The 24916-nt window shown below is 43.1% G+C and overlaps 1 protein-coding gene and 1 long non-coding RNA gene across 2 annotated transcripts; both read right to left on the minus strand.

The window, feature by feature from the left end:
- Nucleotides 1-320: 320 nt before the first annotated feature.
- Nucleotides 321-1530, minus strand: LOC306922775. Its single transcript, XR_013789964.1, has 3 exons — nucleotides 1409-1530; nucleotides 504-734; nucleotides 321-406 (listed from the first exon to the last, which is right to left on the minus strand). It is a non-coding gene; the product is annotated as an uncharacterized lncRNA (long non-coding RNA).
- A 6756-nt stretch (nucleotides 1531-8286) lies between these two features.
- LOC306922980 (CD209 antigen-like protein C) lies at nucleotides 8287-24616 on the minus strand. The gene is made up of 7 exons (XM_079500910.1): nucleotides 24484-24616; nucleotides 23287-23358; nucleotides 22514-22600; nucleotides 15013-15146; nucleotides 11553-11656; nucleotides 10987-11172; nucleotides 8287-8361 (listed from the first exon to the last, which is right to left on the minus strand). The coding sequence occupies exons 1-6, from the start codon at nucleotides 24587-24589 to the stop codon at nucleotides 11004-11006; spliced, it is 672 nt and encodes a 223-aa protein (XP_079357036.1). The 5' UTR covers nucleotides 24590-24616; the 3' UTR covers nucleotides 8287-8361; nucleotides 10987-11003.
- Nucleotides 24617-24916: the final 300 nt, after the last annotated feature.

Here is a 24916-nt window from a genome sequence, read left to right on the forward strand (position 1 = left end):
ACTCAGTTCGTCTTGCGTTTGGTTTCCCCTATTGATACTACACATATACATATATATATACTGTTTTACGGATGGGGGTCGGCAGCCAATTACATATATTCTTTGGGTTCCTTGACATGAAAATGTTTGAGAACAACTGACATAGAAACACAGGTTTTTCAGAAAACGACCAAATGTTTTGCATTTAAACAAGAAAAACATGAATACTGTCAATTAAATAAAATAATTTTATTCATGTTCAACGTCCAAGTCTGGCCATAAAAAGCCCCGGTAGGTTCCAGATTCTTCTGGAAACTGGTTCCTTATGGTGTGGACAACACAGGCAGGTAAGACCTTCCTATTGTGCCGACCAAGTATGCCATAAGCCCAGCGGGTCATCTGCCGGTATGCTGTGTAACGGTATTGGCTGTAAGAGAGAGATTCTGCTTTATTAATTTGGCAAGGGTACATTCAGGTGTCATAGAACGGCAGTAGTCCTGTTCATTTCATATTGTACAACTTACTCAAATGTGCTGAGGTTGAGTGGCCCATGGTCCTGGCGGAAGGCAAGATATGCAATACGCAACACAAAGGGATTTAGACAGCTGCCTTCAAATCCAGGGTGTTGTGTGAGGCAAGAGATGTTGTCGGGTCTGGGCTGTAAGTCCTCCACCAACTTCCAGAACGGCTCTCTCTCTCTGCAGCACACACTTTCGAGAGCTGAGGTCATAGGCCCGCACTTTCCACAGGTGCACCTGAATTCAAACAGAAAAAATAAAAGGTCACCTCACTGCACAAGTTTGATCTACTGCTGACATGTAGACTTACTGTGCAGGACACGAAAATAAAATCAGATCAAACTGGGGGTCCTTGAAATGAAGAGGCTGAGAATCAGTTATTTTTAGGCTATATAGCCCAGTGGGTCCCAAACTTTTTCATGTCAAGCACCCTCAAATTGGCACATATTGGCTTGCGGACCCCCATTTGGAAAGGGACCCTCATAAGAGAAGATTTGTACGGCTCTTCTATCATTTAGCTGAGGACCCCCTGGAACTCCCTCAAGGACCCCTGAGGGAGTTTTGGTTCCATTTGTTCAAGTTACAGACCCATAGGGGTCCATTTGGTTCCAAACTATCATTTAGATGGGGACCCCCTGGAACTCCCTCAAGGACCCCTGGGGGTCCCCGGATCCCACTTTGGGAACCACTGATATGAAACCAAAACAACCACACAGCTACTATCCTGTTAGCAACAGCATTAGATTTGTAGCCTACTTTATCTTTCTTTGTGAAAATGGAGGCCATGAGGTATGCATCTCATACTTTTAATGTAGCTTATTTAGCAATGTTGTAAAAGTATTATTTCATGGATCATGGCAGCCACGTAGATAGGCTGTAACGACGGGAGTTTCATATAAAAGTGGACTTACCAATCTGTCGTTCCAACTCGCCAGTGGTTGATGGCAGCCCATGCCTCCATCTCCTGGCGATAACGGGGTACTCTCACCTCGACCGCAGCGTCTCGACGTTGTCTGACAGGTTCGAAGTTATAAGGTATAGGTCCGTCATAGTCTCTGTTGTTGTTGTTGTTGTTGAATCCATCCTCTTGTTGAGCATCCATATTGAAGTCCGCGCTAGTCAAACTACACTGTCTTCTATTGGGAGGCGAAGAAGCGTCACCTAGTGTGACGTCACGCCAGTGGCAGCGCTCTGAGGGATTTTGATTTGCGCATACATGTAATTCGTGCGTGGCCATTTTAGAACCCTTCTGAGTGGAATTTCCAGCGTAACATGGACAAAACAAATGTTGAAATGAAATACTAACTATGTTTACTATATATAATTAAAGAGTAGGGTTTAACCTGAATGTTTACCTTTAAATCTAGTGACTTCCCTGGCCAATAGTGACTTCCCTGGCCAATACAGCGGATCTACACTGGTACACGCACACCGCGCACATGCACGCCCTGTAGGAACCGTGCACGACACAATCAGCTGTTGGTTTCTAAGTCAAAGGACATTTCACAGATAAGTTCTCTTACTAGACAAAACAATTCCCTGTTGTCTTTTCCTTTCTGTGTGCTTGCATGTGTGCATGTGTCCCTCTCCTGCGCGTGTGTGTGTACTGTGTGCACGTGAATGTGTCTGAGCTTTCTCTACTGTACTGCCATGATGCCAAATGTACCATAAAAACCGGGTAGATGAAAATTTGACCCTCACATTCTCACATCGTAACTGGGCCGTCGAGCGGTGGTACGACCCCATATCCCTGCAGTCACGTGCTGGAAGATGGAAACATACTCCTTTTGGGAAACAGGTGCAAAAAACAAGTGTTCATTCATTTGAGTGTGCCCTCAACACACTGCATTGTTCATGAAATCTCATGTGTTACTTGAAAAAACACATTTCTCCATAAAATGTTCAGTGTTAAGATCCCAACACAACATGGTAAACTCCACAGCAGTCTTTGTTTTGAGGCCTCACTTGCCTCGAGGGGTCCCCCAAAGATCCCTTCTGCTTCACGTGGCCTTCAGTGACAAAAATTGAAATAGTGTCCCCATTGCGCCATGCGCATGGTGATTTCCAGGCTGACTGGCTGAGTGTTGACGATTTAGCCTTTTTTTATGTGAAAAATGTGAGGAAGAAATATTCCTATACACTGGGCACTTATTTTTGAATTTGGCAGTTTCACTAATATTCTAATTTTGAACTTAATGTTCGCTAGTGTGTGTAGTCGTGTGAGAAATCTACACTGGGGTGCCTCATAGCTGCATAATTTGTTTACATTCCCAAACTAAATGCTGATAAAAAGCTAGCATGTAAAGTATGATGAAATAATCCTGACCGGACAGGCTGACAGACCTCAAATAACTTTATATGATCAGGCCTGTCTGAATTCAATTCATCACACCTCCCCTGAATTTGCCCGTGGACACAAATTTGGTATTTATATTGTTGGTGCAATTATGAGAGCTATTGTATTTGACTGGACTCCACAAATTACAGCATTTTTTCTCTGAATAATGATAATTTTTGATTCCTGTATAGACGTCTTATATTTCACTTGATACATAGGCCTACTTAAGCCTTCTGAAGTTTTGATGCAACCTTCTTGTTGCCTACCTAAGGTAAACTCGCTATGTTTGAAGTATCTTTCCTTTCCGCCTAGGTATCTTTTTTTTTTTTACATTTATTTCTACATCATTACTGTTATATTATTCCGGCCATTTGAGAGCTTGTAGATTGGCTATTTTCTTTACACTTATTTTAAATATCACTTAGGTCCTTTGGACTTCCCTGTAGCAGGGCGCTGTCCCGGGCTGGACCCCTTTCCACTTGAGGTCTCTACCCAGGCAACCCTGGATGGAGAATTCAAGCCTCCTTGCTTCCCGGCTCCTTCTTTTCAAAGGCAGCCGATCACAAAGAGCACTGCTTGCCTACTAACTCATTCGCTTTTGGCTTACAGAGGAGAGGCACTTATTCTCTAGAAAGAATAAAACATAAAGTGACTCACCTCTTGCTGGCATCTCACTTCTGAACACCAATTGTTGTAATCTAAATACTGGACCCTCGTCTGGTTCTGACAGACAGGTAGTGTGTGCAGGCTGGGTGGTGTGTGACAATCCTGTTGAAGTATTCCTTTGGTACGGCGACTACGGCGGCGGCCGGCGGGTACCCGGGAGAACAAATTAACGAGACACGAGACAGTATCACGCTAAGGTTCACAAAGTTTATTACACAAACAGGAAACATATATAGTGCTGGATCATAATGACGTAACAATAAGATGAGACAGAAGAACGTGCCTACTGCAGCAAGGCTGACCTTGCTGTCGCCTAGATGTCTCTCGTAGCCTATCTACAAAGTATGCTACAGTACCGGCAGTACACAATACATATCACGTACACTGTATCTCAAGTTCAAGTACATAGACTAAGATGTACTGTGCATGGGCTAATATCACAACAATACTGAACACCCGGAGCACGTAATGACTCCCCAACACAGATTCAGTAACAATAAAGGCAAGGCAGAAACGTGTGTAACCAATATACAAAACACTTTATTAAATAGTTGGTTGGCAATATATAGAATTAATTAAAACCTGGCATAGCAAGAAGACATTTCATTTATCAATAAGACGGTGCAAATATAGCAATATCCAACAACAGGGTTAAAGTGCAAGTGACTATAAAGTGCCTAGAGCTAGGAATATCACACCACTACAAGCCAGTACTGGGGGGAGGAGGGGAGCTGGGCAGGCTCACCGGTCCAGGGTGGTGGCAATACACAAACAAAACACAACACAGGAACTCAAACTAAACCACAAAGGAAAAGTAAACTAAGGGAAAAGGGGCATTACCACCACCACTGGACGGCCGTCAGCTGCTCCAGCGTAGCTTATCCCCAGCACCGGACCTATAAGGAGGATAGATATATCAGCACTTCACAGTGGGAGATATTCTACAATGACAGTATTCTCTTCAGCCGGTCGTATCTAAATCACAATGGTATATATATATATAGTATAAGATATAAATATAAGTGCATAGATATATATATGATATAATACACAATATACTTATATATATCCATATACGCCCAGACACTGCATGAATACAATATAATAGAGGAATAGATTTAAACGAGAAGGGTTACAATGAACCAGGCCCAGACTCAGGCGAGCAGCAATCCAAACACTGGGACCATGCATGGCTGTTAGCCGCAATTTGCAACTCTAGATTTTTTTATAATGGGATGAATCTAGAGTTGCAATACCCTCCATTGACTCCCCACTCATCATTTTGCGTTTGCGATCTGCTTGTCTTAAACGACGTTAAACTCACCAACATTGCAGCTGTAGTCCAAGCTTGAATTATTCTCTTTCAATCTGCAAAGCTTGTTTTTCATGAAAATCCCCCATAGACATGTTATGAGCTACTTTCTGTCAAGAAATTCTGTGCAAGTGATTCTTTTTCTAAGTACTGGAGTTTGGAAGCGCTCGTCGTAAGTCACTGAACGTCCCTGCATGCATCTGTTTCGCATTTGCACATAATGCAGGAGGCAGCAGCGTGACCCCTTAATACAAACGAGCGCTTCCAAACTCCAACATTTCTTCTTCTTGACAGAAAGTAGCTCATAACATGTCTACGGGGGATTCTCATGAAAAACAAGCTTTGCAGATTGAAAGAGAATAATTCAAGCTTGGACTACAGCTGCAATGTTGGTGAGTTTAACGTCGTTTAAGACAAGCAGATCGCAAACGCAAAATGATGAGTGGGGAGTCAATGGAGGGTATTGCAACTCTAGATTCATCCCATTATAAAAAAATCTAGAGTTGCAAATTGCGGCTAGCATGGCTGTGTGACTGTTCTCAGACTCGGTGGCTCATGAGAATGGGTGGAATGGTAATATCAGCAAAGCAGCAGGTGTGGTGCTGGCCCTGAAACGCAAACGGCCGTATTAAGATACTACTTAACTACTATAGTTCGCTGAGGCAAGAACAGAGAGGCGCACAATGAGACTCACCAGCTGTAATGAGGCCAAGGCGTACTGCCGTTGTGCTTCACCGCAGCGGTAGCCAGGTAGATAGAGAGGACCTGTAAACAACAAAAGCCTGTTTATATTCCCCTGGCATCAACGACACCAAATGAATATATATAGAGAAGGAGAACCACCAATAACGTACCGGGGTGGCGTTGTGCCAGTTCACCACACAGAACTCCAGAAGGAGATGTTCACTGTGTAGCCCCGAGGCTAGAAACAAAACAAGCGGTCACAGTCACGTTCAACTTCTAAGGCAGGCGCTAGAATACACAGCAATGTGGAGAAACGTACCTTCACAGATGTGTCAACTAAGCGCGCTGTTCCCCGACAGACCAGCCGCTTCAGAATGACCGCCTCAACTGAAGAGGAATGTCTCCCGATCGTAGAGAGCGTTCCCAAACAGAGCGGAGGAGAGACAGACAGCTAATGCACACGGAAGACGTGCCGTCTTATAAATGCCACAAATCAATCCATTAAGCAGTGGGCGGAGGACGGGCCGTGACAATGAATTTCCAATGGGAGTAACATAGTTTGACATTTTTGTTGTATGGCTTTCGGCTGTGTTTCGACTGCCCCCCCCCCCCCCCCTCATACAACAAAAATGTTGTGTCAAACCCCGACCCCGTCAAACAGACTCCCATTGGAAATGAATTGCGAGCTTGCATCAGTAAACAAGTCTCATGCATCAGCTATACATCAATCTGTTGTGAAGGTGTGAGTCAGGCCTTAGATGAGTGTCCTTAACTCTGGTGTGATTAAAACCCCACCCTCTGTCTCATGAACCAGTCTCTGCGTTGTGTATTTGTTGTTGTTGTTGTGTTTGGTGGTGTGGTAGAGCAATGTAGTGTCGTTTATATCAGCTCTGGTCACCTTGCAGAAAAACAATAACAGTGTGACCTAAAATGGCCGCCCCCCACCAATATGGTCAACAGCTGCAACATAAACACTGGACAATAACACAGTGCCCCCTGGTGGAACCTCCAGTCAATTCACCTCCTTACATAGCCTCAAAAACATCTCTGACTGTGAGAAGAGGTCACAGAACTGGGTGAAGGGAAGCAAGGCTCATATCTACAGGTCATTATGACAGCGGCTATCCCTGCATGACGACTTCAACATCATCGTCTCGTCTCGTGGACCATCGCCAGCACTCACGGATTGGCCCACGGGAGAACCGGGATATTTCCCGATGGCCTGCCTCCTACTGGCCTGCATGCCTGGCCAAAAAAACTTAAAAACTTAAAATAAATAAATAATGCAGTCCAGGCCAGGCAAACCAGCAAAATGGTATGGTACAAAATGTAAAAAAAAAAACTCTCCTAGACCAGCCAGGCCAGAAGCCACAGTCCTTTTTCAATTCACACAGAGAGAGAGAGAGTTGAGTCCGTCAGTGAGTATTGTAACTTGATACAGAGGGCGCGTTCGGAAATAGCGCACTGAGCCCACTGTGCAATGCAAACTAACAGGCGAGTGCGCTCCGGTGCGGTATTTTCGAATGCGCCCAGAGGGACAGCGCGCAGTGCGCAGCTCCCAGCTGGCCTGGGACACTGCATCATTAATCAACGTCACAGTCACACATACAGGGCAGTGTTTCTCAAAGCAGGGTCCGTGGACCTCCAGGGGGCCATGAGTCCTAAGGGACATGTGTTGGTTACTTTGTTCAGCTAGGATTTTTGGTCCTGACCACATCTTAGTGCGCATAAGATGTGCACTACACCCGTGATTAGTGATAGTGTGATAGAGAAAAATCCAATACACCCACAATGGATATTTTTTTATTTTTTTCTTCACTGGACCAATCTCACATGTCTTAGGAATGGGTGGACCAAAAGAGAAGTTCCCAACTTCATTTCTCTTTTTTTTTAGGAATATTTAAAAAATAATATGCACGTTTTTCACCGATTTTGCCCCCCCATGATAGGGTCCCCCCATGAAATCTATTTGTCTTTTTGTGAAAAGTCATGATGAAGAAGAGTACCTCAAGTTACCATGTATTGCTGTACTGCAATATATTTTGATGAGAAAATTGTATTACTTGCGCAAGCAGAGCGCGCAAGTAATAGTTTTTGTCCATGTCGCCGTTTGATGCGTATGCGCCATGCCAGCGTGTGACGTAATGACTACTTGTGCTTGATATGGCAGTGGTGTCAGATTACATACATGTATACATACATGTATACATAGGGGCATTACCTTTAATCCTCCCGACACTAAAACATATCGTCATTACGTCACCATCGAAAACCAATTACACCCTGGCATTGGGTCCTTTAATCCACATCTTTATTATGTCATCATTGAGAGCTAGTTATACCAGTTATACCTGACGTCATATGCTGCTACGATACATACGCATCAAACGGGGCGCAGAGTAACCACAGTATACCGCTAATCAATTTACAAATTACATATACATAGAGGCATTTCCTTTAATCCACCCGACACTGATATATACATATACGTCACCATCGAAAGCCGCCTCTTACCATACTTAACAATACTACTTTTTTACCTCCAAAAACTAGGTACGTAGCAAATAGCTAAACCTAATAATTCAATATTTCAAACGTTCTTTCACAGATAAGCTGAGATTTGACAGTTTGTAGCGGTCGACAGTACTTGCACGCTCTGCTTGCGCACTATGGCCAACTTGTGTGCAACAACCAAGTAGGCACTCGACAGAGTGCAGTTCTAGTTTAATATACATTTATTTTTGGTCAAATATACCCATGGTGTAACAAAAAATATGTTTACTGTTCTAGGGTTAATACTAACTGATACATTGTGACATGATGGTTTCATACTAACTGATACATTGTAACATGATGGTTTAACACTTTGATTGCTACAGGATCTCGGCAGGCCTATTTTGATGTTGCTACCGTTTAACATTGCACAAAGGCCTTGTTCGGGGGCCCACAGCAAAATGTTCTCTTATAGCGAGAATCACACGCATACATGAAAAGAAAGCTGAACTTGTCCACTTCAATTTAAAAAATACATTTTGATTTTACCATGTTCCATTCTAGAGATATTGACCTTTTTGCAACACCTGCATTTGCCTGGAAGTGGTTATCTTGAACAGCGAGCAGAGTTATGGATGGTTTAAAGTCAGAGACATTGACAGGCAGATATAAAATTGAACCCAATAAATATCCTATACATCCTATACACCGAATGAAAGCCCTGAATGTGTACTTTTACGAGGAAAACAGTATACATTGATCCCATCTACAGTTAGACAGTAATTGGTTATTGAATGCAGCTTGTGCCCACCAGATAACTTCAGAGAAGACATGGACGTGAACTCCTCAATATTCACAAAATAAGGCCTATAGCGACATATAAATACTATATACCGTATCAAACAGAAGACTCTCTGCTTTCATAAGAAAAAAAATCACACCCGTGTGAACTGAGTGGTGTAAGGTTTTATATAGCATGATCAGCTGTGGTCTGACGTAATGTCTGACGTAATGAAATAAGGTAAGGTATTATGTATCCTGATCAGCTCTGATCTGACGTAATTAAATCACACCCGGATGTGATTTCACAACTGGCTTTTTCTGTGCAGAGAAAATGACCATGGTTGCTACGGTCATCCAGTTCACCCGGGTGTGATTTAATTACGTCAGAAATTATTTTGAACATAGCAACCATGCTCATTTTTTTCTGCACACAAAAGCCAGTTGTAGGAGTGGTTTACACCACTCAAAAACTTCTACTGTAGTAATAATAAAAATCACACCCATGTGAAGTGAGTGGTGCAACTCTGTCCCATATTCTGTTCTCTGCTTATTCAATACAGCTCGCTATATACGGACTGAGGCAGAAAGTCATGTAAACCTTTTATTTACAGTTTGGTCTGTAAACTTCTACTGTAATAATAAAAATCACACCCCTGTGAAGTGAGCGTTGCAACTGTTCTGTACTTATTCACTACAGCTCGCTATATACGGACTGAGACAGAAAGTCATGTAAACCTTTTATTTACAGTTTGGTCTGTAAACTTCTACTGTAATAATAAAAATCACACCCCTGTGAAGTGAGCGGTGCAACTGTTCTCTACAGTTGCACCGCGCAACTGTAGAGAACAGTTGCTACAGTAGAAGTTTTTTTCTTATGAAAGCAGAGAGTCTTCTGTTTCATACGGTATATAGTATTTATATGTCGCTATAGGCCTTATTTTGTGAATATTGAGATCGGGTCCATGTCTTCTCTGCAGTTATATCTGGTGGGCGCAATGTGCATCCACCCAGTAACCAATTTATGACAAACTGTACATGGGATCAATGTTTACTCTTTTCCTCGTAAAAGTACACATTCAGGGCTTTCATTCGGTGTATAGGATGTATAGCATATTTATTGTGTTTATTGTTATATCTGCCTGTCAATGTCTGACTATAAACCTTCATAACTCTGCTTTCTTTAGATGATGATGATGATTCACTGCTTTCATTGTTTTGATCGCAGTAACATTGGGGGGGGGGGGGGGGGGTCATGGGCACATTGGGCAGCAAAAGTCTTGATCCGTACGGCTATAAAAAGTCCCATTCCACCGTTCGGTTCAGAACTATAGTATAACGGTGAGACGCGTTGTCATCATCAGCTGATTTTGTTTTTCAAGCTAGTATAGGGGAACATGCCTGGGCATGCACGGTTTAGGACGCGGAAAAGTTCGTTATACATTACACCCGGGTCGATTACGTCCCCGACGCGTTCATTGCGGTCTTATCACTACAATTATAATGAATAAAAAAGCGTTACAATCACACGTCCGAGCGATCTCCGATTATGACGGCTCTGCATGGCGATACGTGATCCCCCAACGGTAGACTGTCTGTTGTCATGGCGGCGGTTTGTTAGTTCGTAGTATTGTAGGCTCGGGGATCGTTTGGTCGCTACAGTATGAAGAAGTAAACATGCATCTGTCCATGTGTGTTGCAGACGTTGTGCAATGCCGATCTGGTGCAGATGTGTTAGGCAGCGTAACAGCGTTCCGTTCATCATGTTTTTTTCCGAGACAGAGCAGAGCCCCCATCTCGCAAGGCCCTCCTCCTGCAGGAGAAACAGGAGGGGAGGGGGGAATCGAGTATTATAGTGTTGGGTGAAAGCCTGGTGAGGCGAGGTTAGGTGAAATTTGATTCTTTTCACACACCGACTAGATCATTCCATGGGCGTGTCCATTTTACACTGGCTTCTACACGTAAAGCGGCCCGCCCTCCTGTTTTCAGGAGGGGAGGGGTTTTTTGTTTTTGTTTTTTTGATTCTGATCACGTGAGCGGGACTAAGCAGCAATGACAGGGGGATGGTTCTTCATTGTCCGGGTGGGTAAAAAGATGAATGAAAGTATGCTATAAAAAAGTGATTAAAACGTATGGATACGTGGTTCGCACCGGACGGTTGATTAATTGATAACGTATTGATACGCGATTAGCGTTCGCTGTGTTAATACTGATACAATGTGACATGATGGTTTCAGCACAGAGATCTTTCACACATCCAGTAGAGGGTATCAGAACACGGTGCATCGCTCCATCCTATGGTAGGATAGCCAGGCTGAGACCCATCGTAATAATCAACACAGTCTGATCCTGTATTAGGGTGCTCGCTGGTTTCAAAACCAGGCTGACCACGCCTCCAGTACCTGTAGAATATAGAACACAGAATTACTACACTACTTTTAAATCATCAGGCTGACCAGACCAGTACCTGTAGAAGTACAACATGGAATTAGTACACTACTTTTACAACGATAGTTTGTCACTCTAAATATTTAGGTTATTTTTTTTTTTACAACACAATGGCTTATTGACAGCGTTGATCACTATATTTTTCACTTTATCATCGATCATTAATTTAGAAATTGACAAGTGATGATTTTCCTGAGAACCTGAATCCGTTACAAACATAATTTATGAATATTACATTAGTCTCTCTCTCTCTCTCTCTCTCTCTCCACTTGAACGCGCGCACGCACGCACACACGCACACACACGCATAAATAATTTAAGTGTATAGTCTTACGTAGGTGTGGTCAGTGGAGTTCCATCCACCCACTGGAATATTCCTTCAGTAACTTTGTCGGTCAAACCCAGCCACACCGGCTTGTTGAAACTGACAACCAAGTCCTGGACAGAAAAAAATGGATGTTTACTGATGTACAAAATATAAACTGTACCGTATATTTGTATCTCCTCATGATATACGTTACACACGCAAATGTTCGTTGCACACGCAAATGTCTTTACACTAGTGATGCACCGAATATTCGGCCGCAGAAAATATTCAGCAGAAAATGGCTAAAATTTTCGGCCTATTCGGTTTCGGCCCGAATAGGCAGAAAATATATCACTGAATAGTGTATGCAATTAATGCATTCAAAAGAGCTGAATACATGTGTTATGGACCCATAATAGTGATTATTATTTAAGTTAAGTTTTGCCATAACCATTTATTTTGCCATACATCTGGTAGCTTTAAGGTACAAAGGTAATAGAGCATACAGCTTCACTCTAGCCCAGGTGCTGGACAAAAGGCAGGACAAGAGGAAACAAGCCCAAATTGATTAAATCAATTAATTACCAGCTGCATTATTATTATCTGTGGGTCTGCTGCTGACGTTATGCCACTTTTTAGCTGCGCTCCGCTGTTATGCTCAAATTAGTGACCCTAAAGAATTCTGAGGCAACATGGCTGGAGACGAGGCAGCCAATCAGAACTGCTCGACTAGCCATGCCGTGCAGACAATGGGATGTTATGGGTTGTTGCCAGTGGTGGCAACAACCCATACTATTTTCATACTGAAATATGCGGACTAGGCAACCCGAAATGTCGACTAGGTGTCGGTCTCTCGCAATGTGCGGTGTTGCAAGTTTCAGAGCAAGGCATAGACCAGGCTGCATGCTTTGCAAGCAGCTGGTAAAAATAGAGTCCGCAACACTGGTATGAAAAACTCAGCTCCACTGGTTTATCAATAAACCAGTGGAGCTGAGTTTTTCATACCAGTGTTGCGGACTCTATTTTTTCAGCTGTAAGGTACAGCCATGACAGCAATGGTAGGAAAAAATATATATAATATTATTCGGTATTCGGCCAACTGTTTCCTATATTCGGTATTTGGTTTCTGCCAATAATTTCCCTTTCGGTGCATCCCTACTTTACACACTACTAGACTCACGCACGCACACACGCGCACACACACACACACACACATTTAAAAAAAAATATTTGAGTCCACATTTATAAAATCATAAAATCAAGGTCACAAATATTTTCAGTTGCTTCTGATATCCCACGCACTCGAAACATCATGTGCTTGAGTCCAAACAAGCCCTAAATGTACAGAATATAGGCAACACATGAACTTAATCACAGCCAACATTGGTCACTTCAGTCTGTCATAATACCAACACCGAAAGTAAATCATGGGTACAAAAAGCACCTTCTCCTCCAAATAGACAGACTGCCTATAATGGAGGAGATTGAGAAGTGACATTAGTCCCATCCACTTTCCCGGGTCTGCAGACAAAAATAAATGCTGTTTTTGTTGCAATTTCTTTGTATCCAACGTCTCTCTAAACGCCCTCTCCGCCGTTTGGAAATCATTCCACTGATGTTCCGTTATAGGCCCAGAGAATGTTGAGAAATCTGTGTCGGGAGTTTGTCTACCCATAGCGTCCAGGGTGGGGTCATGGACAGCCCATGTTTGTTGGTAGATCCTGCCACTCTTCAGTGCCTGTTTGTAGGCTAATCTTATGGCCGACACGGCACACATTCAGTTCATTTATTTGTTTGTCCCCGAAGGGCGATTTGGTTTACAACAAGGCATAACAGGCAGACACATGAATCACATAAAACACAGTAAAAAGAGCATGGTACACATAGAAATAAAATAAACAGTTCAAGGTTTCAGTGTAGCAAAGGAAATTCATAACGGCGACAAAGTTACAAAGTTACCTCCTCCTCCTATCGTCATTTAAGGCCTGGATAGACACAGGCACGAAGGATAGTTTATACCTGTTACTTTTTGCCCCTGGAACCTTTAGGCGAAGGCCGGAAGGAAGCAGCCTGTACTCAGAGCTGAGGGGATGGGAGTTGTCCGAAGAAATGGACTTGGCTTTCTTAAGCACCTGGTTTTTAAAGATATGATCCAGGCTACTGAAATTTACTCCTGCTATTTTTGAGGCCGTTCTCACAATCCTACCAAGCTGGTTTTTGTCCTTTAAGTTCAGGTTTCCGTACCAGCAAATAATGGAGAAGGATATAATTGACTCAATAAAAGCACTGTAGAACAGTTTCATTAGAGATTTATCCACCTGAAATTTGGCGAGCCTCCTCAAACAAAAGAGGCGTTGTTGGCCTTTCTTACATAGCAGATCACAGTTGACATTGAATTTCAGCTTGCTGTCAAATGTGGTGCCCAAGTATTTGTAGGTGGTCACCAGGTCAACCTGCTCACCATGGACAACACTGCTCTGTGGTACTGGGGGGGATCTTCTGAAATCAACACACATCTCTTTGGTTTTTGAGACATTTAGTTGGAGAAAAGCATCACCACACCAAGAGAGGAAGTCATCAAGTATTTGGCCGTGGCCAACTTCATCATCATCAAGCAAGCTGACTATAATTGAGTCGTCAGCGTACTTGATAATAAATCTGTTGGCGTGGCGACTCACACAATCATTTGTGTATAAGATGTACAAGAAGGCAGACAGTACACAACCCTGTGGTGAGCCGGTCGAGGATGTTAGTAGGCTGGATAAGATTCCATTGACTTTTACCTGTTGAGATCTATTTGTGAGAAAGTCTAGGATCCAGCCTACAAGACCTGCATCTAGACAAAATAGATGTATAAGTTTTTCCGCCAACACATGAGGCTGTATTGTGTTAAAGGCTGAAGAGAAATCTACAAAGAGCAGCCTGGCATGCTTCTTACTGCCTTCTAAATGCTTATATAGAAGGTTCAATAAGGTCGATGAGGCGTCTTGCACACCTCTCCTGGTTCTGTAAGCAAACTGAAAGGGGTCTAACATAGACTCAGTTTTAACCAGGAGCTCAGTTTTCACCAACTTTTCAAACTGTTTCATAACCAGAGAGGTCAGGGCAACAGGTCGGAAATCGTTTAGTTCCATTGGTTTCTTTATTTTGGCAACAGGTACCACTATGGACTGTTTCCAGAGAGAAGGCACCTTCTGCAAGGAGAGGGACAAATTAAAGATATAGTAAAAAATGGGGCCTAGCTGGTCAGCACATGATTAAAACAAGTTTGCAGAACATCTTAGCAACTGACTACATTAACGGCGGCAGTTACGACGGGTGCGGTTGTTTAAGTTATTTACAAAAACAACATTGGCGTTCAACGGTGCTTCGCCTCTGTGCTGCCACTCGCGCGTGCGCGCACACACACACACGTACGCACACGCACACACACACACACACACACACACACACACACACACACACACACACACACACACACACACACCTCTTTTTCTTTGCTCTTTATGATGACCAGGTCAGAGTGTCTGTCTCTACACCACTGTCTGCTCTCGTCCCAGGTCTTCGTCTCAGTAGAGATGTAATAACACAGACCGTCACCATATGTAAATCCATCTTGTTCTGAAAAATAAAACAACAAATATTATCCTTTTTTCACTTGCTCAGATTAATGACAGAATGATTTAACATTGAAGACACACAGTAGTCCACTTGCCAGAATGTGAACCCTGGCGTTTTGAGTAGCCTACCCTAAAGTTTTATTTTAGAAATGTTGAGTATGTGTCCCCAGTATGTAGAAGCTGATGTTAGAAATGTTGAGTATGGGTCCCCAGCATGTAAATGGTAAAATAAATGGTAAATGGTGCATATACCATTATATAGCACCTTTATCCAAGGCGCTTTACATAGATACACACACACACACACACACACACACACACACACACACACACACACACACACACACACACACACATGCCAGGGGAAACCATGCAAGGCACCGACCAGCACATCGGGAGCAATTTGGGGTTCAGTATCTTGCTCAAGGACACTTCAACACTGAGTCTGGGGGAGCCCGGGTTCGAACTGGCAACCTTGCGGTTGCCATCCGGCCACGCTACCCCTGAGCCACTGCCGCCCCCATGTAGAAACTGATGTTAGAAATGTTGAGTAGGGGTCCCCAGCATGTAGATGTTAGAAATGTTGAGTAGGGGTCCCCAGCATGTAGATGAAATGAATCAGAATTGGTGACCATACCATTAAAGGAGAGTTCGGTGCTAGAAGGCTTTCTCACCTTTAGTTGCAGTTGTTTAGTCCTCATAAAAGTGGTCCAGTTGTTATTTTGTGAGAAAGAAAATGCATTATTGGCTATTTCCCCTACCCGACCATAAGCCCTGAATGGGGCACTGGATTGTAGTGCTAATTTGCTTATTTCCATCGCACGAAAATATATTTTTTTGGTATATATCTTCTCTCCATAATGTCAACAGTATGGTCCACACCTTACTGCATACTGCATATACAGTATGCAGTGTACATACCGTAGGAGGCCGGGCTCAAAAAATTATTTTCGAGCGTTGGAAATAAGCAAATTAGCACTACAATCCAGTGCCCAATTCAGGGTTTATGGTCGGGCAGGGGAAATAGCTAATGATGCGTTTTTTTTCTTCAACAACTAGACAAAAAAATAACAACTGGACCACTTTCATGAGGACTAAACAACTGCAGCTAAAGGTGAGAAAGCCTTCTAGCACCAAACGCTCCTTTAACAACCTATATAATGCATCATGCCTTAAAGGTAGCTGGTAGCAGTGATGTTATGGAAAATAATTAGGAAGACATAGTAGTTGTTGACATCTTCAGTATATTCAGTTCAGAAGCAGAGCCAAAGCCCAGAGTCCAGCTACCATCTCTCACACAGTTCTCGGTGTCGTCCTTCTCTCTCTCTGTGTTTACCAGACTCTCTGTAGCTAATACACAATATCACGTTGCTTAGTTGCGCCAGATTACACAATGCTGCATGGGTTAGGGCAGGGGTTCTTCTCAACCTTTTTGGCTGGGGACCCCCGGAAATGCTTTGGCCATGTCTCGCGACCCCCGCCCTGCCCCCCTCCCCACCACCAATACAAACTGACTGCAAAAATAACCTTAATAATCGAGAAAATGTATCATAAAAAACAGTTTATGCATGCACCACGTACTTTGTAAACTCTTAATTCTCATTTTCCAGCCATTCAGTTTTTTTAAATTTATTTGGGGACCCCCCAAAATAATTTGGCGACCCCCCCCCCCGAGGGGTCGTGACCCACGGGTTGAGAACCCCTGGGTTAGGGTTGTTGGTGGTATTGCCAGACATTCTTGTTCTTAATAAAGTCCAGATGTTGACTTGAACTATACAGCCTCTCTCTCACACAGATAGCCACACACACACTCACACCGTGCGCACGTGTCTGGTAGTGATAGCAACTTCCGGTGGCTACCACGCCAGCACGCCATGCCGGCGCATGATACAAATAACTTTTAAACCTCTTTAATAGCTATATTTACCATATTTAACACGCTCTATACTTCCCCAGTCTTATTGAACCTGCCACTAAACCGCTCTCTGATATCACACAGGTACGGGCCGTTGCTGCTGCCACGGTCCATACCTGAATGGAAGAGAACCGAACAAGGCAACTCAGAAGCACGGAAAATAAGAAAGAACTGGCTGAACCGAACGCACTCGATATGAGTGGGAAAAATAAAGACACTGCCCAGCTGTTTGATGAGCTGAAGAAAATCAACTGCAAAATGGATAACATGAAGGACAACATGGAAACGCAGACGCAAGACGCGTTCGAGAAACAGATTAACAAGAAAATTGACCGTATTGATTCCTCTCTACAGAAGTCCATCAAGGAAAGTCACGCAGCAATAATGCTGGATTTAGAGACACACCGCCGCGATATTAAAGACACGCTTGATATTGAAGTAGGACGGCTGCAATCTCGCATGGATACTATGGAGGGCAAGTTCAGCTCAGCAGGCGGCCCACCTAAATCGCAATTTGACCCTGATGTTTCTATCATTGTGTCCGGACTGCCAGAGGAAGATGAGGAAAATATAACTGAAAAGGTTAAACTGTTCCTGCAGAATGGTCTTGGTGTGGACGATGTCGAAATAGTAGATGCAGCTCGACTGGCTGGGAGAGGAGGGCAGCCCGGTGTGGTGAAAATTTGCCTCCTACGCAAAAAGAATAAACTGAAGGATCACCCGGTCCTTGAATACCGAAAAGTTTATGTGCGTTCTGCTAAATCTCACACCGACCGACTCATTGAATTAAACTTTAAAACACTTAGAGAACTCCCAGTCGGGAATGATCTCTTTATCGCTGGAAACGGCAGGCTCATACGACGAGAAAGAGAGAGAGATGAGACGGGAACGACAGGCGGAGCCCGGGGCGGCCGCCGCGGGAGCCAGCATGAGAGAGACGGGAGAGAGGACCGCAGCTACCGGGGCCGAGAGGGTCCCAGGGGACCGGACAGAAACGGACGATACTATGAGAATGGATCGGTGGATCCCGGCGACGGACGGGGGGACCGGCCGCGATATGAGGATGAACGACTCGCTTTAAGCTACCGGGGCCGCGAGGGTCCCTGGGGACCAGGCAGAAACGGACGATACCATGAAAATGGACCGGCGGATGCCGGCGACGGTCGGGGGTCCCGGTCGCGGTATGGAGGAGAGAAGAGAGAGAGACGCAACAGGAGTCCGAGTGTAGCAGCTGTAGGAGAGGATGGATGGCCCGCTTTAACAAAAAAATGAGGTCTCTTATCCTCACATAGCACACGTGAGAACATTTCATTCTTACATTGGAACATAAATGGATGGACGTCAGCAAACTGTGCACTCAGATTATCTATTCTACAATCTCTGAATGCAGATGTGGTCTCTTTAAACGAAACACATCTTCAAGGGGAAAGTGTTATTGAAGCAGATGGGTACGTATGGTTTGGGTTAAATAGGAAAACTCATACAAAAGCATGTAGAGCATCTGGTGGAGTGGGGATTTTAGTTAGATCCAGCTTATTTTTAATTTACAGAATTGAAATAATTGAAAAAGATGCTGGGATTATAGGTTTATTATTTCAACATCAATTATCAGAGTATAGTTTTGTTATATTTTCCTGTTATCTCCCACCTGAAAACTCCCCATGGGGAAGAGACGCGTCAACCTTTTTTTGTCGGTTACTAAGTTTGATATATCAATTTTCCGAAGTAGATTTAATTTACATAGGGGGGGACGTGAATGCTAGAATTGGAAATATGGAAGATTTTATCCCAACTATTGACACAATCCCCCAGAGAGTTGCTATTGATGATTATGTTAATAAACATGGGGAAACATTCCTCGAATTTTTAAGAGACTCCATAATGTGTGTACTTAATGGTAGGATTGACCACTATTTGATAATTATACGTCAGTGTCACCAAAGGGTAAAGCTGTGGTTGATTATATTGTAGCACCTTTTGACTGTTTAGAAAATTGTGTGGAATTTAAGGTATTGCTCGCCTCACAAATGGTGGAGGACAGAGCTCTTTTTAATTTAATGGGAGATAACTGTCGCCTACCAGATCACTCAATGTTGTGGCTAAAGTTTAGGGCTGGCCATGAAATGCCCCAAATGCATGAAGTGCCTGTTACAGCTAAAAAGAGGGTGAGTCGAGATGTACCAGACACTTTCCTAAATTCTGATATGGGTCATACTGCTATGTTAACATTAACTAACCGACTACAGACTCTAAACAAAAATCAAGAGGAGTTGGATAACTGGTATAATGATTTTTGTGCTCTGGTACAGTCCGAACTGCATAATAATGTGGATAAATCCAAATTTAGACAATCTAAACAGAGTAACCCTTACTGGAATAGCGACCTGGCCTATCTATGGTCAGATATGTGCAGCGCTGAACGTCTGTTTTTGAAATGTAAAGATCTTAATTTAAGAAAGCAGCTAAAAGCTACCTATAAGCAAAAACAATACTGCTTTGACAAAAAACTCAGATTTTATAAACGCAGACATCAAAGAGGACAGATCATACAATTTGAACAACTACATACACAGAATCCACAACAATTTTGGAATGAGATAAAAAATCTGGGTCCTAAGCGCCCAAGCTATCTCCTCTCTGTACAGTCAACCTGTTGCCTGTGTAAAAGTAAACGACTATCTTACAGAATGGTTTCCTACGCCCTCTGGTGTTAAGCAAGGGGATATATTATCTCCAACTTTATTTGCTGTTTTCATCAATGACTTGGTCGGAGAGGTAAAACAATTGAGGAAAGGTGTACCATGTGGTCAGATATCTGTAGATATCCTGCTTTACGCAGATGACATAATCTTACTTTCAGAAAGTGAAGAAGACTTACAAGAAATGTTGAATTGTGTCAACGAATGGTGCAGGAAGTGGAGAATGTGTATTAATCAAAAGAAAACACAAGTAATGCATTTTAGAAATCCAGGTACAGAAAGAAGTAGGTTTAAGTTTTGTGTTGGTTTCGGGGGTCTGGGGATACAAAAAGTTTCAGTTAAATTAACGTATTCAAAATCGGGCAATACGATTCTTTTTGGGGTGGGACTCCTGTGAAATCAGATGGAAGGCCAGCATGGTGAGCCTTTGGAACAGGCTGCTGGGTCTACCAGCAAGTATGGTGGCTAGCCAAATCCTTTATTGGGACCTGTCTGTGGAAGGGGAATGGGTCTCTGACATATTAGATTTATTACAGGAGTGTGGTCTGGAAGAACAGTACTTTCAAAGAATCACTGTGAATGTGGAGGAGTTTAAAAACAGAACCTGTGAAAAATATATACAAGCCTGGAAAGAAGAAATCTGGCAAAAGCCAAAATTAAGAACTTATTGTTTATTTAAAAAGGACTATAAATGTGAAAAGTACGTTATGTTTAGCCTAGAAAAAAGTCGGAGGTCACTGTGTGCACAGATACGTTGTGGCATTTTGCCATTGCACATTGAAACAGGAAGATATAGGGGTGTTGTTGAGGAGGACAGGATATGTGAATACTGTGATCTGAATGAGGTGGAGAACGAAACCCACTTTATTCTATTTTGTCCTCTGTATCATGATCTGAGAGAAGTATTGTTTGAAAAAGTCCACAATCCTGATCTGAACTTGGTGGAGTGCGAGAGTGAGGCAGTGGTTGAGTTTCTTTTTCACCATGTTTTTGCCTTCTCAGAGTATCTTTATAGGGCATGGGATAGGAGGCGAAGGGTGACGTATATGGACATATGGCTGTTATTGAATGTTATTGTTTTGTTTTTGTTTTGCTGTTTTTGAGTTGCTGTGTCTGATAATCCCATGTGGGATGGGTCAATTTGTCTGGACACGAAAATAAAATATTCATTCATTCATTCATTCACACAGATAGAAGTATGAATTTGTTTATGATTATCAATACATCTCTTGAACACATGCAAGCTTGCATAATTATGTGCAGTTATGGTAAAAACCATGACAACGTGTCAAACTAGTTGGTTTTTCTCTTTGTACGGCCCTAGATAAATGTGCCCAAAATGTGCTGACATTTGTGATGACGGCTATTGTGCAAAATTAATGCTTGGAATTAATTGCCTTATGTTAATGGTACGGTAACATATGCAAGTTAGCATCCAGCAGTTTCTCCTAGTGATTCAACTGGTTGAATACTACGACTCAAACCACACCAAAGGGTCACCATGCAACTCAAACCACACCAAAGGGTCACCATGCAACTCAAACCACACCAAAGGGTCACCATGCAACTCAAACCACACCAAAGGGTCACCATGCAACTCAAACCACACCAAAGGGTCACCATGCAACTCCTCACAACCGTTTGGACTCAAGGAGTTGCATGGCGACCCTTTGGTGTGGTTTGGGCTTAAAGCTTTAAAGATGGAGTGCCAAGATTTTTTTCCGCCCTAAAACATGATCATCAGCCAGGTCTTATTGTTATTAAAGGAGGGTGTACAGTATTTGTTAAAAGTGTACAGTATTTGTTAAAATGTCGTTTTTATGTGGGCACCCCCACCAGTTCATTAAGTATGCCTGGTTTGCCAGGTGATGGGTGGTGATCCACCTGAACTGAAGCCGCACCCACAGCTGTAGTTGTATGATAAAGGGGGAGGGGTTAGGGGAGGGGCTGATAATGTGATGTCACTATATTACTGTTTTTTTCATCTGCACGTTTGACTGTCAAGGGTTCAGCCTCCAGGAAGAAACCCTAAATACAAAGGGAAGACATCATTGTACATAAAAACTCCATCTTTAATTTCTAAAGGCAGATCTACAAGCTCACATCATTTTTAACAGACCTTGTAAGAGTAAGACCTTCTTCTTTCTCCCTCTCTCTAACCCTGACTCTCTCTCTCTCTCTCTCTCTCTCTCTCTCTCTCTCTCTCTCTCTCTCTCTCTCTCTCTCTCTCTCTCTCAGCAAGGTGTCAATTACAGGGTCTTTCTGAGCTCATATTAATGACAGGATGATGAACTTGACATGGCAGAAATACAGTGGCGTCTCGAGGCACGTCTGGGAGGAGACCCCCGTCCCACTAGGAGGAGACCCCGGGGCAGACCAAGGACCAGATGGATTATATCTCCACTGGGAGGAGACCCCGGGGCAGACCAAGGACCAGATGGATTATATCTCCACTGGGACGAGACCCCGGGGCAGACCAAGGACCAGATGGATTATATCTCCACTGGGAGGAGACCCTGGGGCAGACCAAGGCCAAGGCGCAGTTGGAGGAAACACATCGACTCACTGGCCTTAGAACGTCTCCCCCAGGAGGAATTATGTTAGTAATGTTGCTCTGGAGAGGGAAGTCTGCATGGAGCTCTCTGGCGGAGCTGTTGCCCCCGCGACCCGACTACGGATAAGCGGTTGAAGATGGATGGATGGATGGATGGATGGATGGATGGATGGATGGATGGATGGATGGATGACACTCACCACAGAGCTTCCTTTTCAGGCAGTCCTGCTGTTTCGTCAGTAGGTTAAGTTTGTCCTGGAACTGCTCATTACTGCTCTGTAGCTGATCTGTATGGAAACAATTAACACATTAAGACCTGAGGCCAGATTCTACACATGTCTTCCAAATCATGCTTTCTGAAAAAAAACCTTGTGTCTATGTCAGTGGTACTCAAAGAGGTAATATAAAATCCTCATGTTTCTATATCAGTGGTACTGAAAGGGTTAAATCCTATGTTTCTATGTCAGTGGTTCTCACAGGGTTAAACCCTATGTTTCTATGTCAGTGGTTCTCACAGGGTTAAACCCTATGTTTCTATGTCAGTGGTTCTCACAGGGTTAAACCCTATGTTTCTATGTCAGTGGTTCTCAAACGTTGTCATGTCCCAGAACCCGCCGACCCCCATCTGAACATATGTTGTTCTCCCCCAACCCCCCCTTTCACATGTTCACTGTGAAAGAATATATATTCAAAGATTTGCACAAGAGTGTATTTGCACCAGGGAAATTATATGATTGGCAAAGCAGGGAATGTGATGTATGATGATAAGAGCGCCCCACTAGTTCAATGTCTGTTTCATAAACGCCATTGACAATGAAGGGAAAAATTACGTCATTTTGTAACTCATTACGCCATATTGTCTCTTTATTGTTAATGGCGTTTAATGTTTTTGTTTGCACTGTTTGTTTTACATAATTTATTAGCGCCCCTCACTTCACACAGGTGTGATTTTTATGAAATACATTCTCTGTACCTGCTTTGTGTTTCTGCTCTGTAATCTTGGTTTCACTGACAGTCAGTCTGGAAGCCAGGTCTGAAAACTTTGCTGAAAACAGGATCACAGAAAAAACTGATATGTGAAATTCAGTGGTGGAAAAAGTACATGTTTTACTTAAAGGGACATTCCACTCATTTTCAACATTTTACTATGTCATTAATATACCTTAGAGCTGTTGTGTGGACATAATAAAAAAGGTCCCCCATTCTGTGTTTCCTAGAACTAGAGGTCTGAAAAAAATCATTAACATGGTGAAACACATCTTGATGATGTCATCAAGATGTGTTTCACCATGTTAATGATTTTTGAGTGGCGTAAACCACTCCTACAACTGGCTTTTTTGTGCAGAAAAAATGAGCATGGTTGCTATGTTCACCCTGTTGTAATGACGTAATGAAATCACACCCGGGTGAACAGGGTGAACATAGCAACCATGCTCATTTTTTCTGCACAAACAAAGCCAGGTAATGAAATCACACCGGGTGTGATTTCATTACGTCAGACATGATTTCATTACGTCAGACAGACCTTACACCACTCAGTTCACACGGGTGTGATTTTTTTCATAATTACAGTTTCATAATTACAGTTCTATTTCCACACAACAGCTCTAAGGTATATTAATGACATAGTAAAATGTTGAAAATGGGTGGTTTTCCCCTTTAAGTAGTAATATTGCATTGTACCTACGCATATCACATTCCTCTATAGTTTTTGAGTGGTGTAAACCACTCCTACAGCTGGCTTTGTTAGTCTGTCTGTCTGTCTGTCTGTCTGTCTGTCTGTCTGTGCATGAAAAATGAGCATGGTTGCTACGGTCACCCAGTTCACCCGGGTGTGATTTCATTACATCAGACATTACGTCAGATCAGAGCTGATCAGGCTATATAAGACCTTACACCACTCAGTTCACACAGGTGTGATTTTTATTTTTGTTTGTTTGACTCATTGAAAACACACGTCTCTGCTTCTGGTGACTGATATTGTCCTCCTAATGAATGTTAGACTGGTTGAAAACACACGTCTCTGCTTCTGGTGCTGTGCATTTTCAAGTACTTATTCATTTATTTTGCTTACATTATTCATTTTCATTTTCCGCCAAAAAATATTGAATAAAGCAACTTCAAAAAGTGTCCCAAAAGAAATCTGTTAAAATGAGGTAAACATCCTGACCTGCATGTTGTTCCTCCAGCTGTGTCTTAAACTGTTGGAACTCCCAGCGGATGTCGTCAGCCTCAGCCAGACAGAACATCAGGAGAATAAGTAAAGCAGTCTTCATGGTGAAGTCCACACTCTGATCCCAACATGCACCACTCTCCCTGGAGTTATTGGAGCCTCAGACCTACACATTGATTGGTTGGCAGGGGGGGAGTGGCCCTACACATTGATTGGTTGGCTCAGGCAGGGGGGAGTGACACATGTGTTGTGTTGTCACTAACAAACGGGAGGGGCAAGAAACTCTCACGCACGCACGCACGCACGCACGCACGCACGCACGCACACACACTCACGCACACAGTCACACACGCACTCACGCACGCAGACATACGACAAACACAGCATAGACATAAACAAGGACATTCACTGAAACACATCCATCCATCCA

The sequence above is a fragment of the Electrona antarctica genome (assembly GCF_951216825.1).
Source record: "Electrona antarctica genome assembly, chromosome: 5".
NCBI classification, from domain to species: Eukaryota; Metazoa; Chordata; class Actinopteri; order Myctophiformes; family Myctophidae; genus Electrona; species Electrona antarctica.

Coding starts and splice junctions, on each gene's coding strand:
- LOC306922980 (XM_079500910.1), bottom strand. CDS start 24,589: ATGAAGACTGCTTTACTTATTCTCCTGATGTTCTGTCTGGCTGAGGCT. Junction 11,657..15,012: donor TAAAGAGCAAAGAAAAAGAG/GTGTGTGTGTGT, acceptor TTTTCTGTCCAG/GACTTGGTTGTCAGTTTCAA. Junction 11,173..11,552: donor ACTCCACTGACCACACCTAC/GTAAGACTATAC, acceptor TATATTCTACAG/GTACTGGAGGCGTGGTCAGC.